Genomic DNA, 20,087 nt, shown 5'->3' with positions numbered 1-20,087 from the left:
CAGGTTGGAGTAAGAAGATATTTTAAAACGCACAATGGCCCAATCCAGAGGCTAAGTGTGTAAACAGCCCGCCTAAACTAACTAACTAATGGTCCTCATCATAACTACCAGACCGCATCCGATGGCTCGGCCGTACCAAATCATGTGTTTAAGCTATTACAGACGCGGGACAACTAAAATATCGGGCATTGACTCTAACAGAGGACAAAAACTTTTGGCAATGTATGTAAATCGAATTATTCTTTTTAAATACCTAAACAGATATGTTTAAAGCAAGGTAATTTCAATGAGTTTTGATGTAACAAACACGGATGTTTTCATAGCCTTTTAACTTTTTGAAATCAGTTCAAATTACAAACTATTATATTATGTAAGTATTAATTACATATAATCATGGTAAAGAGGAACATCTTTAAAAAATGAAATGATAATGAATTTACGCTTTACAGTTATATCTTAAAGTTTCTTGGAATTTGAAGAGATTTATAAGGAAAATTCTAGTAAATTGATAAAGAATATATTTTAGTACGGCTATGAATATAACAGCCGAAAGACAAGATAGCTGTGATAGCGAGATATAAATACCTAATACGTAGAAATTATGCTTCAATATTGATCTTTTTAAACTTATTTATTATGCCTTTATATCTAAATTATGAAAAAATGTTCCCTACCGAATCTCTGTGTCTTAGGCGATAATATGTTTTAAATGTAAAGTTTTCATATATTCACTCATAAATTGAAAAACAAGATGGACCGACGATCTGGTCAAGATCGCCGAAATACGTTGGATGAGGGCAGCGCAGGACCGATCGTCGTGGAGATCTTTGGGGGAGGCCTTTGTCCAAACATTGAGTAATGCGTAATAATTTATCGTATATCATTGACAAAAAAGAAGGAAACGTGAACGGAACAGCAGAGAAATGGAAATTGATGGATGGACACATAAAATTTATAAGATTACGTGGGAGAAAATGAGATAGGAAGCAATATACAGTGTTATGCTACCAGGCGATCATAATTGATGAAGAGATTGTCTAATGTATGACGCGAGTATACCTTTATAATTATTATAAATAACATAGACACCAGGAGAACATAAATATGTTAGCGTACGTAGCAGTTGAAATCATGTATCATCCTAGCAAAATGTACCAGGACTTCATATGCAGTTTAGAGGTTCATGCACAATGCAGGTTTCACTTCTGACATGTATACTTTGTACGCACGCAATTTTTTTCCATTTCATAATTCACAAGACAATGCCGTCTAATATTATATATTTTTAAAATCGGAATTAATGAAGGACCTCTGATTGGTCCGAAACAAGTCGATACAGATTTTGACGACTCGACGACGAAAGTTTAAATAATTTAAATACTAATTTATAGGTTTATACCGATGTGTAATATTAACTTATGTTGGTTTCATGGAAATTAATAATATAATATATTTGAAAGACGCTTTATTTCCTTCTAAAGTTGTTATCTAAACATTCATCAAAAGTTAGATGAAAGTTTAGATTACTTTTTTAATACGTTTTAAAATTTGCTTCATGCTTTGTGAGAGGCAATCCAGAAATATCTATCGTAACATCTAAAGAATTATATAACTCGATAGCCAAAGAATCAAAGAAAATTTTCCGTTGAGTGGGGACTGTGAATTATTGCGTCTGGTAGAAGGGATAGCCCATTTTGAGGTATTTTAGATACATCAAACAACCTTCACAATATTTTTTGACATAGACATCAGCTAAGGTTTCAATTTTTATTGCGAATTCAATTTCAATCAATTTATTGCGAATTTTTGTATTATAAAAAAATACTTTGGCGATCTATAGGTAAGAACTCGGCAATTAGCTAAATACAATAATATGTAGTTAAATTAAGAGATGCTTTAAAAGAAAACCAAACTATAGAGAAATCTAAACAAAAATTATAAATTTTATTGCAAAAGTAGGTAAAGCATGTTTTTGATAGGAATTATATGGATTTCACTAAACAGCCAGGAAGAAAGTTTAATCTGCTGCTGCTTAGAATAATAGTTTTTATTTACTCATTTAGAGAGCGAAAATAGTTCAAAGTGAACCGTTGCTGAGACTTGATAAGGTATTATAAACAAATAAAATTTGAAAACAAAATTTTATGAACGATGCGGGACTCGAACCCACGACCTCTCGCGTTCCTTACGAGCGTACTTCCAACTGTTCGAGTGTCGTATCGTCATAAAATCTTGTATGCTTTGTTCAACTGTCAGGTTCTGGCTTCATCTACAGCATTTACTTTACTTACAGTTGATAACCTGCTCAATTCCAATATTTGCATATTAGGAGATTGTCAGCCCCACGCACACACTTACCCCCTTATTCATAACAGTCTGCTAACTTAAAGCATTGCTAATTCTCACTCTGTCTTCTTTTATTGACCTAAATCAGAATGAGAAAAAACACTCCTTAGCAGCTGTTTAAAGTTAGCGGACCATTATGAATAAGGGGGTTACACTACTACAGGCTGATAGATGGCCATTATGAGAATTGTCATCGTCTGTGACAGATCAGTTTGCGTCTCAATAAAATATTTTAAAAATGCCGCCGTATTGTGAAAAAGTGTAAATCGATACTATATTAGTATTTGTGGCCATATATGATTATTTAAGGGAGAAAAAAATGTGTAACTAATATCCCCCGTAACCGCACACACACTAGCATAAAGGTGCTTCACTTGTTATTATCACGGCGCGGAGTCCTTCTTTTTTTACTCGTCCGTGCTCTCCACTGAACGACGTACGTAGATAATAAATGACACGCTTTCCGCCCCAGTTATCACATCAGAAAGAAGGTACGTTTCGAGAAGGTGTTGTGTAAATTGATATAATTTGATATTTTCATTTATACGTCTAGGTAAAGTCAGTCAACTGATGAAAACTACTACTACTTTATTACTTTTGTGTGCGTGACAAGCTAAAGTCTTACACTCGCAGATTGTATGTCAGTTTGTGTTAGTGTACGTACATTGCTCAAAATAGAGGTTATCTGTCAATATTAATAATAACTAACAATATTTACGCATTTTCACAGCTTTCACAGTCTTTCTAGATGTATTTAAATGATCTAAGGATATTTTTTTATATCGAAATCTAACACGCTTTCGTTATTCCGTCGTCCGTGGGCTGTGATCATGCATATTGATTAACATGGACGCTTGTTTCGCGACCAGACGATATACAGTCACTTGCCTAAGTGGGTCACCTAGGGTACAGGACACCCTCCAGTGTAAGTCGGCTGCACGGTGATTTCGGCCAGTAATGTGCCGTAGGTTGTCGGTAAGTCACCGACTGAGTGGTAGATCGCCTGAGAGTTAACTGGCAAACAATTTTTTAAAGCGCGTTTGGTTATATCGATTTGGGTATAGTATAGGGGCTCCTGTTTCCGCAATTAAACCACAACTAGTTACTCCAACCAGCCCAGCTCCATCAGTAGTTCAGAACATTCTTGAGGTGTTCGAATACTTCCTTTAGAGGCCTCGTATTAGTTTTGCCCATTGGTTGGCTACCCCCGCACATTCCAATTCCAAATTAAGTAACCGTTTCGTCCTCGGCTAGACAGCCCCTGCACTTAGGACTGTCCGTTACGCCGATTGTGAAAAGGTGCTTGTTTGTGATCCGTTAGGATGACCACCATTATTTAGATGTCATGTCTGTAAAGGCTGATAAGTCTACGTGTCAGTTTGGGGACAGTGCAGGTATCGCTTCTTTCGACAGTCTACATCTTGAGACATTCATCCATCGGTGTTGTGTAGGTTGTTGGTGAGAGAGCGTATCCATGAGCCATTTAGCTGAAGGGCAGTCGCAAAAGTAGCAATGGACCAGCCACTTGGGTTGCCGATGCCCGATATCGATGTGGGTGACTAATTGGGAAGCTTAGCGCTGAACGCGGTCAAATGTTTTGAGATTCACTTAAATAAATTAAAACTAGACATAGTGTAGTGCTGAAATTTGGCACCAAAATTAATATAGCTACTCGGGGACAGCACTTCCCTTAGACATAGAATCATCAGCCTCACAGTTGCACATGAAAAATAATACCTTATACGGAAATCCTTGACAAACTTAAGAATTGCAACGCAGTAGGTATTAATATAATTACCAAGAGTTCTAGATTTCCATTTCTAGTTGTCGCAATGGAATCCTATTAAAGGAAAATGCAGAAAAATATGTTTTGAAGGTTTCAAAGAAAGTAGGTTACAACTTATAACTGTTAATACTAGGTCAAAGACACAATAGTTATAAAAGTCCGGGACATATTAGCAAATGTGTATTTCCGTTGCTCAAATAAAATAGGGAAAATATCATATTAGTGTTTACTTTAAATTATCATCATTTCAGCCGGAAGACTTCCACTGCTGGACAAAGGCCCCCCCAAACTCATCACTCTCATCGATATTGACCAGATCGTCCGTCCATCTTGTGGGGGGCCTACCAACACTACGTCTTCCGGTACGTGGTCGCCATTCGAGGACCTTACTGCCCCAAAGCCCATATGTCCGTTGAGCCATAGCTCGACCACATATGGCCTACCCACTGCCACTTCAGTTTCGCAACTATCTGTGGTATATCGGTAACTTTGGTTCTCCTATGGATCTCCTCATTCCTGATTCGAGCTCGCAGAGAAACACCGAGCATAGCTCTCTCAGTTGCCCTCTGAGCGACAATGAACTTCCTCATAAGGCCTTACTTTAGATGCTCGCTTATATTATTTTCACAATTGACGGATCTACAAACAAACTACTACGTGAGAATTATTAAATGAATCGGTCGATTTAGACTTCTCCGAGTGTAGGCTGATGTTTGAAAATTGCTAAAATATAATTATTCATTCAATGAGCGTGTATTAAGCTTAGGTTTTTTTGTCCTAATATTTTTAGTCAAAATAGTATTTTGAAAACCTTAATTGAACATCGGAAGCTACCCATACTTTTGAAATGTCTGCCTCTGATCTGAGAGGATCGGCCAATTTCTTTTTTAATAAAATTTCGTTACAATCTTTATAATATATAAATACCACTGATTCGTTCACTCATCATCACGAAATCTCAGAAACTATAAAGGTTACAAACTTCGGGTCCTGTTATTGCGTTTGTACTGCAGAGTGAGACCACGGATTTCCATGTTTGCGCTTGTCGAAATCCTTTCTCCCTAAAATTGTTAGGATGCTTTTTAATTTCTTAAGCAGATCAACCCAGTGGTTTGTATCCTACCAATTTCATAGGGAGAATGGTTTTAGACTAGCGCGAACATGGAATCCCATGGCCTCACTCTGCACAGTACATATGCAACAAAAAGACCCGAAAGTATGGATGCCATCAGTAGTGTATGTCGTGAATTAGCGCCACGTGGACAGATTGATTTACTATTAGTGTCAAGTGTCAATGTGTCAAGATGTTCTCGCCGCCTCCGCACTTCCGCCGCGACCACAATTCATGCAAATGGATCGAAATATCGGCACCGAAATATCTATACTTACTTTTTTATTCTAGTGAAGCTAGCCAGTGAAGTCACGGGCAACAGCAAGTAAGATACTTATATTATTTAAATTGTTAATTTTCTGGGATCATGTTGCAAATCGCCCAACTAAAGACTTACTTAGTCGATGTAACCGAGTGGAAGGCATAATTGGACGGAATTCCAGAAAAACGTTCCAAACCACAATCATGTCGAAATTGAGTTATGAATACAAAACTGGTAACGTGATTCATATTAACGGACTAACAAAAAATGGCAGTTCTAATGTCACTCTTTAAATGACATCATGACATAGTACCCCAACCAAATATTTAATAAACTTTAAACACGAATTCCTTAAAATGTGATGTTTGTGGCTTGGAACGTTTTACAGGAACTACTTCCAATTGATAGTAAAAATATTATGTTTGTTCCTGCTGTTAACATTGTGATTAAAACAGTTTCTAGAAAATTCGCTTAGTTTTTAGCTATTTAACGACAGAGTATTGGCGCTAATATCAGCTAATTGATTTCATAAAACATTACCGCCCGCACATTTGTACTAGTAGATGACGTAGTTTCGGCCCAGCTGTCACTTTCACGGAATCTAATCTTGTTAATTGCTTACATAAGATATTATAAAAACATTATATCGGGATTGTACAAATGATGTCATATTTGTAAAAATACGACAGACGGGGACGGTAGGGCTTCGCTGACGAGTTACACTTTATCCAGTTAATACGACAGAAATGGAAAAGTTTAGATAGAGCGATGCATTAAATTTATAATAATAATCAGCCCTTAAATTCTAAAAATAATTAAATACTTGAATACTTAAATCCGTGAAAAAGTAATGTGTAAGCATTAGTGTGTTTCGCTCTGAAGGGCGCCGTAGCTAGTGAAATTACTGGGCAAATGAGACTTAACATCTTATGTCTCAAGGTGACGAGCGCAGTTGTAGTGCCTCTCAGAATTTTTGGGTTTTTCAATAATCCTGAGCGGCACTGCATTGTACTGGGCAGGGTGTATTAATTACCATCAGCTGAACGTCCTGCTCGTCTCGTCCCTGATTTTCAATATACAGGGTGTCCCGTAATCAGTGGACCAACGGGATACCCGTGATAGGGGTGGTCATCATCTATCGAAAACACCAAATTTTTCTGTTCTAGGGCCAGTAGTTCAAAAGATATGATTTTTTAAGCATTATTTTGAAAATTCTACCCTTATCAACACAAAAGTTGAAAAAAAATATTTTTTATTTTTATTTTGCCCTGTTTCTTAACTTAAGGTGGCTGAGGAAACATGTGTCTTCACAATTAAATCCATTTTTGTGAATAAATATTGCCAAATTGAAAATTAAAAACCAAAACATGCGCAAATATCAAATAACTAAATTTGGAACGTGATGTTTGAAGCAAGCTAGTGCAAAAAAAATGTATGACAGCCTTGCGGACCATTATTTAAAAAACATCTGCAGTTCATACTGATTCCAAAAAGGTATAACAATATTACATTTTACAAAAAAAATAACTTAATAACCAATTTTAGACTCCAATTGCGAGAAACATTTAAGCGCTATCTATTCTGAGAATTATTTTGTTATCGAGAGAGAGATAACACAATATGCTATCTCTTTCTCGCTCAGGTACCTTTTTCGTTTACGGGGTCCTATTGGCCGACGCCTATGATCCCCACACCCTAATTTTTCAAATTATTCTTAGTTTCATCAGAGACTTGCTCATAGCTCGTAGCTGCACACGTGTTTTTTACTTCGCTACCATTACGACTCTTTTTTTTGGTGACTGACGCTTGAATTGGACCTTGTTTGTCTTTGTGATTTGGATACTGTTTGCCCGGATTTTATAAAATGCCTAATACCTATACTCCTCGTGAATATGCTGAGATGTATTTTATTTACGGTCTGTGTAATGCAAACGCTCGGCAAGCAGCCCGTACGTATCGTGAGCGCTATCCTAATCGCGACCGCTATCCGGATCATCGAATTTTTCTCCGTGTAAATAACGCGTATTTAGAAGGCAGAATTCCCGGAGCTGCAAACAACGTGGGAAGACCTAGAAGAGTCGATGAACTTCAAATACTGGCCGAAGTGACAGAAGAACCTTCTACGAGTGTTCGTCGTATTTCAAGACGTACTGGTATAGCAAAAACAACAGTACATCGCATTTTAAAAAGAAACAGTTTATACCCTTATCATATTCAACGAGTGCAGGCACTATTACCTGCTGATTATCAACGGAGGATAGATTTTTGTGCAGAGATGCTTCGCCGATGCCGACAAGATCCACTATTTTTCAATTCAATATTATGGAGCGATGAATCGTGTTTTAAAAGAGTTGGAGTGTTTAACATTCATAATTTACATGAATGGGCTGTTGTGAATCCACGTATTGTACGAGAAGATAGATTCCAGCACCAGTTTGGAGTCAATTTGTGGGCTGGAATCTTAGATGGTAAACTTATTGGTCCATTTGAGCTCCCACCGAGGCTTAATGGTGCTCGGTACTTGCAATTTTTAAGAAATGACTTAAGTAATTTATTAGCAAATGTACCACAGGAGGTATGTGAGAGGATGTGGTTACAGCATGATGGCGCACCCGCTCATTATTGCAGACAAGTGAGGGAATATTTAAACGAGTCTTACCCAAGTAGGTGGATTGGACGAGGAGGTACAATCCCATGGCCAGCTCGATCACCTGATCTTAATCCATTGGATTATTTTTTATGGGGATATTTTAAAGAATCCGTATATGAAACCGTTAACGATAACGAAAGACAGCTAAGACAAAAACTGAATGTGGTGAGTGAAAAAGTCAAAAATAATGAAAGGGCGTTAAAAAGTTTAAAAAGAAATTTTATAAGAAGATGCCGGCTATGCCTTAGAGTAAGAGGAAGACATTTCGAACATTTATTATAAGAAATAAATAAAAAAATTCTAACTATTTACTTTTGTTTTATTGTAAATTCCGCCAAGAAATTGCTATCTAATGTTGATTTAAAATAATTATTGTCTTTTATTGTTTCACAATAATGATTAATTATACCTTTTTGGAATCAGTATGAACTGCAGATGTTTTTTAAATAATGGTCCGCAAGGCTGTCATACATTTTTTTTGCACTAGCTTGCTTCAAACATCACGTTGCAAATTTAGTTATTTGATATTTGCGCATGTTTTGGTTTTTAATTTTTAATTTGGCAATATTTATTCACAAAAATGGATTTAATTGTGAAGACACATGTTTCCTCAGCCACCTTAAGTTAAGAAACAGGGCAAAATAAAAATAAAAAATATTTTTTTTCAACTTTTGTGTTGATAAGGGTAGAATTTTCAAAATAATGCTTAAAAAATCATATCTTTTGAACTACTGGCCCTAGAACAGTAAAATTTGGTGTTTTCGAGAGATGATGACCACCCCTATCACGGGTATCCCGTTGGTCCACTGATTACGGGACACCCTGTATTTTGTTGCGCGCGTTCTTCTCAGGTCAGAAGCATTCTTTTTGGAATGGGTTGCAATTTTTGACATTCAAAAGTGATGTCACATCCTATTTTGAATAAAAAATATTTGAATTTGAATTTCAAAAATTTGAATTACTAAACCCCAGGTAATAGTTATTTTCTTTACTTAGTTTATAACCCATAAAAGCCACAACCGTGAATAGCATTTGTGTCACAAACACTTATTTTGTTTAACGAGCTGGTTTAATTGCTTTTTTAATTTGATAAGGCTCCGCGCGGAGTGAGGCTGTTGCCTCAGTTACATCATGTTCCACTTGCATTGTTTGAATACACGCATCAATTTCGTGAATAAGATCTTAGATCACATTACACTACTTATGGGAATAAGTGTATATAGCCTACCTGATGCTTAGCTGCTGATCTTCTGCCCAGAAAAAGGAATAATCTTAAAAATAAAAATCATTCGCAATTTAAAAAAAAGCCATCAGCCGAAAGTCGTCCACTGCTGGAAAATACTTCCCTCAAAGATCTCCACGATGATCGGACCTGTTTTTTTTTAATGGAATAGGATGACAAACGTGCGTACGGGTCACCTGGTGTTAAGTGATCACCGCCGCCCCAATCTCTTGCAACACCAGAGGAATCACAGGAGCGTTACCGGCCTAGGCGTAGTACGCGCTTTTTTTGAAGGTACCCATGTCGTATCGTCCCGAAATCACCGCACAAGGAAGCTCATCCCACAGCTTTGTAGTACGTGGAAGAAAGCTCCTTGAAAACCGCACTGTGGAGAACCGCCACACATCAGGTGGTGATTTTTTTTTTGATTTTTACCTGTAACACGCGGACAACACTAACACAAATGCAGCTGTAGGTATAGGTACTATTCGAATTACTCAGCTAAAATAGAATATTATTTTATCCTTTAATAATACTAATATCAAGCTCTTCGACTATTTTTCAAAAGTCAAAGTCAAATAAACTTTATTCAATTAGGCATAAACTAAGCGCTTTTGAATCGTCACTATAGATATTTCTTTTAAATTACTGAATTTATCATATTATGATCGGAAAAAGCTGAGCTCGTCAGAAGAACATACAAGAAACTCAACGCACACTCTTTTCAATCAAATAGAGTTTTTTACAATGGTTGTAATATATATAAGAAATTAGTTTGTAAGGTGCAGCATCCATATATGAATTGTGTTTAAAAAATATATATAATTTCATAAAAAAGTAATAAAGAATAAATTAATAAATATATATTATCGTATATTGGATGCATCAATCTTTAGAGCTTGAACTCATTGTTTGTGTAAAGGATGCTTCGTGAACATGATGGTCGTGATTACTGTCGTTATTTGTAATTGCATCCAACAAATACAATAACTTATTTACTTTAACAGGTCGACCCATTCACGAGTAGACGCATGGACCAGCCATCAATCTTTTCGCACATATATTAATGTAACAGTCATTTTATCCACGTAAGATAGTTTTCTGTATGCTACGACTACAGACTGTACTATTAATATAAATGTTTTCTCACAAATACTTTGCAATCCGCTCGCCATTGTTCATGATTATGCAACGCGTCTAACCAAGACCACAACGAACGGAACTGGCGGGAAATAGAACAAGACTATCACTAATAAAAGTCGTGACGTAATTGTACACTAAATAATTTATAGACATTAGACCCTCTCTCTCTATCTCTCCTTATGTCAGATATATAGGAGAAATCAGTTGCTCATTATCATCATCAGAATACATCGGAAAACGTCCACTGCTGGACAAAGGCCTCCCCCAAAGATTGCCATGACGATCGGTCCAGCGCTGCCCATCCTCAATAATCCAACCTATTCCGGCGATCTTGACCAGATCGTCGGTCCATCTTGTGGGGGTTATACCAACACTGCGTCTTCCCGTACCTGGTCACCATTTGAGGACTTTACTGCCCCAATGTCCGTCGAAATATGTGCCCTGCCCCCTGCCACTTCAGTTTCGCAATCATTTGGGCTATGTCGGTGTCTTTAGTTCTCCTACGGATCTCCCCATTTCTGATTCGATCTCGCAGGGAAACTCCGAGCATAGCCCTCTCCATTGCCCTCTAAGCGACCATGAACTTCCACATAAGGCCCATAGTTAGCGACCACGTCAGCGTACCAGTTAATCATGCACGTAAAATTTACTTATTTATAAATAAACTAGCTTCTGCCCACGATATAGATCCTTGTGACAATGTCAGTACATCATTTCAGGATGATCGAATGATTATTTAAAACTTGAACCGTAACAAATAAACATACAAATTCAATTTCATATTTATATTATTAGTAAGGATATAATTTACAAACAAAGCGATTTCACCAATACATTTTAAGCTCGTTCACGAAAACAGAGTTTACATGTCATAAACAATAGAATGTATCCTGTCAAAACTGTCATCGATAAGTATGAAAGGAAGCATTGAACGCGAAATAATATACGCCCAAACTTCGGCAATCAACATTTAATCGCGATTAGGCTATAAGTGTTTGCGAGATGCGAACTGAATCTCTAAACTCGTTTACAGAAACTAAAAGGCATAAAAGGTATAAAAGGCATTTATTTTCTCAAAATTGATTCCTTTAGAATTCTTTTTGATGTCATTTCTAATAACTACTAGATACTACTACCGCTTCGGAAACAAATGGCGCTCTGAGAGAGAAGAAGCGACGCAAGAAACTCTCCCAGCATTCTTTTTTTGCGCTCTTTTCAATAAAAATATACAATATTGTACAGTATTTCTATCGCTATAAAATAATCACAATCTAGTCCCAGGCTGTCCGATCATTTAGATATTCAGCAGTGGAGTAATGGGATTTACGACACAGCCATATTTTTTATAAAATATTTAAATTTATTTATAGATAACAGAACAGTGGCTGGGACTTTATTATAGAAGTGTTTACATTTACCCTTAAAGCTATTATGTATCTTATAAAAGCTTATTAAGCTAAGCCTCATCTTAGTCCAAAGTATTCTAATCGCGATCTACATCAATAGTGAAATCAGCCCTCTAAGTATTTAGAATAGAATAAGTATTGAATGTCCTAATTTATATGTTTAACTTGGCACCAACTTCAAAATGCTGCAATGAAAATGTATTTTATACTTTTTAATTACCTTATTTTGATGTATGTTTGAAGTATCCTTGAAGTTAGCATGTTTTTTTTTACCTTCGATCAAGCGATTAAAATAAAATTGGGCACACGTTTGAAAACAAGATGGCGGATGTAAAAATGGCTGCCACGGAATGTTTGTTTAATAATAAAAAAAAAAAGCATTTAAAAAAGACACGTGTTATAATAATATTATGTACGTGTAATGTATCTATGGTACAGAACCCTTCGAGTACATGCGCGACTCGCAATTACCGGCTTTATGAAAACAGGTTTGATATTAAAATTTAAAATTATGGACATCATGTCTATGACCAATTGTTATAAAAATTAATTAAATACAATTTTAGCAATCACTTCACAGTGTGCCAACATTTCTTCACCCCAGACACGTACGTAAAACCATATTACGTGATAAATGTTAGTATTTACTATATTTTTCAAATTCTTTTATTATTACCATGTATTACACGAAAGGCTTTTCCACTTGATTTTTTTTATGTGAGAAAGACGCGTCGTGCAAGAGGTTCGCCTCATGGTAAAGGTCGGACCACATTAGAGCGGTGCTGTGCGGTACCTTCTCGTCGCTCTACGGTACATATTGCATTACAACAGCAGTTAGCAGCTCGCATCATTTCTGCACCAGTTCGGATAGGAGCAACGTTACAAGATGAGCGATAATAACAAAAATTTGGATTTAAACTGTGAAAATAATAATGTAAACATTGCATAAGGAAAAACTGCCTCGTTATGCCTACTACTCGGTTAAGTGGGAGAGTGGGAGGCTCCTTTGCACAGGATGCCGGCAACATTATGGGTACCACAACGGCGTCTATTTCTGTCGTGAAGCAGTAATTTGTAAGCATTACTGTGTTTCGGTCTGAAGGGCACCGTAGCTAGTGAAATTACTGGGCAAATGAGACTTAACACCTTATGTCTCAAGGTGACGAGCGCAGTTGTAGCGCCGCTCAAAATTTTTGGGTCTTTCAAGAATCCTGAGCGGCACTGCATTGTAATGGGCAGGGCTCATCAATTATCAATTATCGTCTCGTCCCATATTTTCATAAAAAGTAGAGTTAGGAAATCTATTGTTAATTGAAGAATATTTTATAAAGTTTAATTTCGAGTTTATATTTCAGCATGTATAATTGTGTATATAGCTATTACACTTTATATAAGTAAAGGTGTGAGCAGTTATATATTTATCTAATAACTTAAAATGGTATATTATCATCATCATAATCAATATAAAAATTAATCTTCCCGAAGACAGAACTGACCAGGCACCACAAGCAGTGCCCGAGCATGACGCATGGACCAAAGAAAGCACTGGACTACAAATTGTAGTTGTTCTCAAACTATGCATTTTAGCTAATATTTGTAGATAATAATATAACTTGTAAATGCTGCCTTATCAAATAATAATTGAATACTGACTTACCCAGCAAGTTAACCTGTTTACTCTGCGCGTCATAATCACATTCAAATTCAAATATTTTATTCAAAATAGGATATAAAATCCCTTATTGAAAGAAAAAAACTACCACCCATTCAGAAAGGTATGCCTCAGACCTGAGAAGAACGGGCGCAACAAACTCAGCTAGCTTCTTTTTTAATATAAAAATATGGTTAAGATGTATAATCGTACAATAAAATTTATTATTTAATAGAATGTGGGCGGTCGCTCAATTCCCAAGTAGTGGTATTATTGAGAAAGTCATTTATGTTATAGTAACCTTAACCACACAAACGTTTTTTTTTAATTCTTTTGAATTTCGTAATATATATATTTTGAACAGTCTTGTTGTAAAAGCATATACGCCGAGTAGTAGGCATTATAAGTTTATCTTTGTTCCTGGTGTTAACAATATAGTTATGACAGTTTCTTACAAATTCACTTATGTCCCTATGTACTTACATACATAACATTATCAAGAAAAATTATGAGGCAACAGTCAAGATGTTTAATTAACTTTTACTAATATTATTACTATTAATTAAGACGCGGTCATACCACAATATACACAAAAATTTCTTAGGGATTCCATTATAACATAACGCAATGAAAATATTCTGACGCAAAAAAACAGTACACAAAGAAGGACTTAAAGAAAATTTTGAACCGAATAGAATATTTATATATGTATAATTTGAAATAATAAAAAATTTAAAAGTTACTTCCCAAAAATAAACTTTGGAGTCAAAAATCTCCGAATTTTCAGCTGAAGAATGTTGTTAGACATTCTTATATTAAAGAATTCAATAGAATTAGTAGGTAATTTTCTAAAACTTACATCGAACAATTTTTAAAACTTAAAACGTAAATTTTGAATAAACAAGAGAAAATCAGTAAAATTTGCAGCTTAGCCACATGATCAACACAAATATTATATATAGAGTTGGTTGTAGCATTTATACTTTATAATCCTAGTCAGTCCGTGATTTAATGTTTAATATTAGCCATAGCTTCGATGCTACAGACTTCAGACAATAATTATTAACAGTGGACAGACTGGGGCACCCGGCAAAGGCGTCAGGCACACAGAGTACATTACAGCTGATGTCGAATAATAAACGTTCAGCCAACGACCAACGTTGTGAGTTGTGACTTGTGTTGTGTTCGCAGACCGCAGTTTGAGTGTTCACGTTCCGACTGACTTCAGTATCGTTAAAACTATGGCCGTGTGTACACGTGTAGTTCGTGCAGTGCAATCGTGAATTACGTGTTCAGTGTCGTGATAAAATGGCAAATTTAACGCTCAGATACCTGGATGAGTTGTCTTATGTGCTGAATAGTAGGAGGCACTTGGCAAATCAGGCCAAGGCATCTTCAGTCGGTGACCTCCTTAATGCTGAAGAAGAAAGATTCACTCCGGTATGTTTTCACGACTAATTTCGAATTTTGTTTCTCAAATGCACTGTTAGTTGTTATTATGTTGTTACATTACAGTTTGATTTGACATTGAGAGATGTTTTCTTTTTTTACTACAGGCTATTACTTGATTCCATTAGTATAGTCTGTCAGGAAAGATGAAAACCTTATTACGTACTAGAGAAAACATTATCTAGAATTAGTATACATTGTGTTTTAAATCTATGTTGTAGTATTTAGGGCATAATAGAATCATATTATTATGTTAAGTATAAAATTTGTTAAATTATATTTATTCGTTTGTTTGTTAATAGCTAATCTTCAAAATTTGTAGACCTGCTCAGGCGCTACACAAATTATATTCCAATTTTTATTATGTGGCTCAGATTCGCACAAAAAACTTAAAGCAGTGATACCTATTCTGAACAAATTTCGATGTATTGGTTAGGTTTAGAGGTTGCTACGCAAAGTTGTGAGATTTCGCTTTTGTCAATTATCTATTGTGTATTTCAAAGTAATGTTGTTGTTAGTGTGCGTGACAAGCTACGTCTTACACTCCCGATTTGCATGACACTTTGTGTTAGTGTGCGTGAATTGCTCAAAAAAGAGGTTAGTTCTAAACTCAATTTTTTTCTGCTGTCATAGTCTATCTAAACGTATAAATAATCTAAGGTTGTGGGTTATGTTGTTGATATTTAAGTCAGGGGAATATTGAAACGTCACCCATAATTCTGGAGAGCTCGATAGAAATTAAACACTGCTAAACTGGGTAGCAAGGTACTCTTCATAGTACCTACTCCGCGTATAGCTTGATTTTTGATGAAATTATATGTTAGTAACGTACCTATACTTTGTACATATAATATAATAATTTTGTATTTTAGCATCCATGAGATCACATCCATCAGAATCATAAAAACTCAACTTTACAAACATTTCTAATTGAATCTGCCTAATTCTCCAAATGTTTTGAGTTTTTTTGAGTGTTAATTCCGCCAATATTTGTCATACACGAGGCATACTCAGGGGATGTTGACTCGCCAAACTCTGGCGCGAGACTCTAACTGAAACGAGACGAGTTTGGCGAGTCAACATCTCCTGAGGATGCCTCGTGTAGATGCGAAACACGTGTCGGATTTTTTGAAGACAAATATTGGCGATATAACACTCAAGAAAACTCAAAACATTTGGATAATTAATGGATTTCCGCAAAGTAACGCCTACTTCAATAAATTTTCTACCTAATTCACCAAAAACAGTGAGTAAATACACCGATATGGGTCATTAATTTTATCTAAAAAGACTAGGTATAAAATATACCAATCAAGACCCTTTTATCTGTCCATAAATTACAGCTTAAGTGATAATCGGTTTTGGAATACCTAAGTCAATTATTTAGCAACGTGCGTGTTTGTGGGAAAAAGTGAAAATATAGAAAAATGGTGTTGTTATCGGAGGTGTTGCCCTGTTATCAGCGGTGGATTTACACTAGGGGCAGTTGGGGCAAGTGCCCAGGGCGGCAAAATTTTGAAAGTGAAAAAATTTTTGTTAGTGATCAAGATTGGTCAATATAATTAATTAAATCTGTTTAATCGACCAATTCGCAATTCAAAAAGTCGGACGTGTTTGCCTATGAAAAAATCGATGTAATATAATTATGAGTTAACCAAATTTATAATTGTTAGAAATAAAACAAATATTTATTCATGTTTTTAGAATATATAACATATCATAAAGTATGTGCAATAAATTAGTTATTTTAGTTTTAAAAAAATAAAATATATAAACTATACGTTTATGTAAAATTTCAGTATAGGGGCGGATTATTTTCCGGTGCCCAGGGGCGGCATTAAGTTTAAATCCGGCCCTGCCTGTTATTGTTGCTACTGAGTAGGTACTGATCACTAATTGATTAAAATAGTTGCCATTAGAATTAATGTGATATTTTATAAGTGATTAAGTAAAGTTATTTCATAAATATTATTCTTAAGTATGTAATAATGAGTAATTATAGCATCTATATTTTGCGTTAGGAGTTTTTGGGGCAAAAAGCGGTCTTATATTTTTACTTACCTACCTATCTGGGAAAACGCGTTTAGAATTTTCACACCGAGAAAATCTCGGGCTCTCTGGGTGCCCAGAGGGTGATTTTGGATAATAGAGCACTCGAATTGAATGAAAAATGATCGAGATAAATGCTGAAAAGCGAGAAAAAAAAACCGGTTAGTTTTTAGTTTATATTAGCTCTCGTTCTGACTCACAAACTTTGATAATTTATACGTCTAGATAGTCTTTTGATGTTATACAACCGATGAAAAACAGGCCAGGAATATTAGTTTAGTGTGCGTGACAAGCTACGTCTTACACTCGCGATTTGTATGACACTTTGTGTTAGTGTGCGTGAATTGCTTAGTATAGAGGTTAGTTCTGAATTCTATTTTTTTTCGATGTTTTCACAGCTGTCCATAGTGTATCAAGACGTATAAATAATCTCAGCTCACAAACTCAAAGCGTATTGTAATAAATAATATTGCTGTTTAGATATGTACATAATATAAAATATTATACTTACATAACATCAAACTTTTTGTAAGTATTTTCGTCTTTTAAAATACGACTTATGACTATTCTTTCTGAATATTATTATTACTAACATAAGCTACATTTATATTTTTATACTTATTATTCAGGCCTATATGACTAGGGTTGCCAACCGTACACTAAAATGAGTAGTATTATACTCTATTTCTTGGAAGTGTCCTTTTTAAACTAGAGTATGCTAAAATACTCTTATTGATTGTTGATTTTGGTACACTCCAGCTATGCGCATCTCTCAAGTTTGATCAACTCTATGCAGTGTGCAAATTTTGTTTTTTATGGGTTCAGTAGTTTAGGAGTTCATTGCGGGCAACGTGACACGAAACTTTAATATATATATATATATATACATATATATGTATATATATATAAATATATATATATATATATAAAGATAGATGTTTCTTCTGATTATAATTTAAATGTGTTAATACCTAATGTTGCTAATAAAATTACTTCTTAACTATGTGGAAATAGGCGTCGTTGTTGTACCCATAATCTAGCCGGCATCCTGTGCAAAGGAGCCTCCCACTGGTAATAACTGGTAGTTTAAGTATATAGTATTCTCGTTACAGGTACATTTTAAAAATAAGTGAGAATTACTAATTACAAAAATTATGATGCAACAAAAAGTAAATATTACAAAACAATAATTAAGTAATCAAGTAATTTATTTAGAAACAAGTATGGCCCAATTACCAACAGCATACATATATATTACAATATAAAATATGTACACATTTTGCTCAGTTGGTTAAATTTAATGTACATGCAACCTTGGCGTTTACGCTTTTACGAACTGTAACTGAAGGCCTTTGACTTCATTCTGCCTTGAATATTAGTGAGATGGCTGATAGTAGGTCAATAATTTAGATTAAAAAGGTGTCTTCGTATTACAGTCAAATATTACATTCGTTTTACCCAAAACTATTGTGATAATGTTCTGTGGTTACGATTTATATAACGATTATTGTTAAATAGCATTGACCTCTACTATATACCACTCGACTGTCGGCTGTCAAAGTGCTTTTATGCCTGTTTGATATTCGCCATTTTGGCGCTGTTGGCAATGTAGCGAGAGTCTCCGGTACTAAAACTAGTTATGACAGCCTCAGCAAACATCGATAGATGGTGGGAAACTAATTACAAAAAAATTGTGTACTTTATAACGTTGATTCTTGCCCCATTATTCATAATGGTCCGCTAACTTTAAACAGCCGCTAAGGAGTGTTTTTTCTGATTCTGACTAAGGTCAATAGAAGAAGACAGAGTGGGAATTAGCAATTCTTTAAGTTAGCAGACTATTATGAATATGTGGGTTAAAGTATATAAATAACACGGAAAACAAACGAAATTAATTCAAAATGCAAAAATACTTCAGAGTATTGTACGTTCCTTCGCAGCCATTTGTATTATACGTCAAAACTAGTTCTCTGGACGCTCGCGAGTGGCGCTTCAAATAGGCACAAAAAATTTGCTGTCAAACATAATATGGAACATTCTGTTCAGTGGTATTTATACAGGTCAGTGTACAAATAGGCATTCGTATTGATTACTTGAAAAGAATATTGCTTGTAATATGAAACAATGAGTTAAGTTGATCATTATACAGGAGGCTGTGGGTTGCAGTAATCGTAAATCAGCCGAGTGTCTAACTGTCTAGTGAGCCAGTTGCTCACGAGTTTCATACGCACTTGCGAGGAAAGAACAATATTAATATTGTATGTATAATTCGTTTAATTATTAAGACAATTGGTGAATGTACAATTTTCAAAACGATACTACCTTTTCCAAAAATGTAAATGGATTTTTAGCGGCATAAAACCTCTTTGTTGTTACAAATAAACCTATATTACCCGGCTAAATTGATAATGCTCTGTTTAGTCACGGACTAGTAAAAAACGAAAGACTCCGCGCCGTGATATTAGCAAGTGAAGCACCTTTATGCTAGTGTGTGTGCGGTTACGGGGTATACCAGTTACACAATTTTTTCTCCCTTAAATAATTATATGTCCACAAATACTTTTATATTATTGTTTTTACACTTTTTCACAATCCACGACGGCATTTTTAAAATATTTTATTGCGACGCAAACTGATCTGTCACAGACGATGGCAAATCTCATAATGGCGGCCGATCGACTTGTATTAGTGTAAGCGTATGCGTGAGGCTATGTTTACCGGCTTGTTTTAGTGCCTCACTGTTATGTAAGGTGACACGGAGTTCTTATTTTTTTACTCGTCCGTGTGTTTATTCTCATATAATTTGCAGTACTAACTTAACTTTGTAGGGATAATTATATTATACACTAGTGTGTTATTATGCACGTGTGTGGTATAGTTCGATTTACAGTCCTAACTACGATGTAATAAGGCTCACTTTAAGCGTGTTGAAAAAATACTTAATTGACTTCTTTGTGAGCAAGTTAATAAAATATCTTTTAGACAAATTATGTAGATGAGTGTATGCCGCTC

The 20,087-nt window shown here is 35.4% G+C and overlaps 1 protein-coding gene and 1 long non-coding RNA gene across 2 annotated transcripts in view; both read right to left on the bottom strand.

Annotated features, from left to right (window-relative positions):
* LOC126969739 (trichohyalin-like) overlaps positions 1 to 15,086 on the bottom strand; it is a 67,419-nt gene extending 52,333 nt beyond the window's left edge. The window contains exon 1 of the mRNA XM_050815303.1: positions 14,910 to 15,086. Coding sequence (XP_050671260.1) covers positions 14,910 to 14,970 — 61 coding nt within the window. The 5' untranslated portion in view covers positions 14,971 to 15,086. The remainder of the gene's footprint in view (positions 1 to 14,909) is intronic.
* LOC126969748 (uncharacterized) overlaps positions 1 to 20,087 on the bottom strand; it is a 304,380-nt gene that overhangs the window by 182,642 nt on the left and 101,651 nt on the right. The window lies entirely within an intron of this gene.

This window comes from Leptidea sinapis, chromosome 19 (genome assembly GCF_905404315.1).
Source record: "Leptidea sinapis chromosome 19, ilLepSina1.1, whole genome shotgun sequence".
NCBI classification, from domain to species: domain Eukaryota; kingdom Metazoa; phylum Arthropoda; class Insecta; order Lepidoptera; family Pieridae; genus Leptidea; species Leptidea sinapis.
This window is presented reverse-complemented; position numbering and strand designations above follow the sequence as displayed.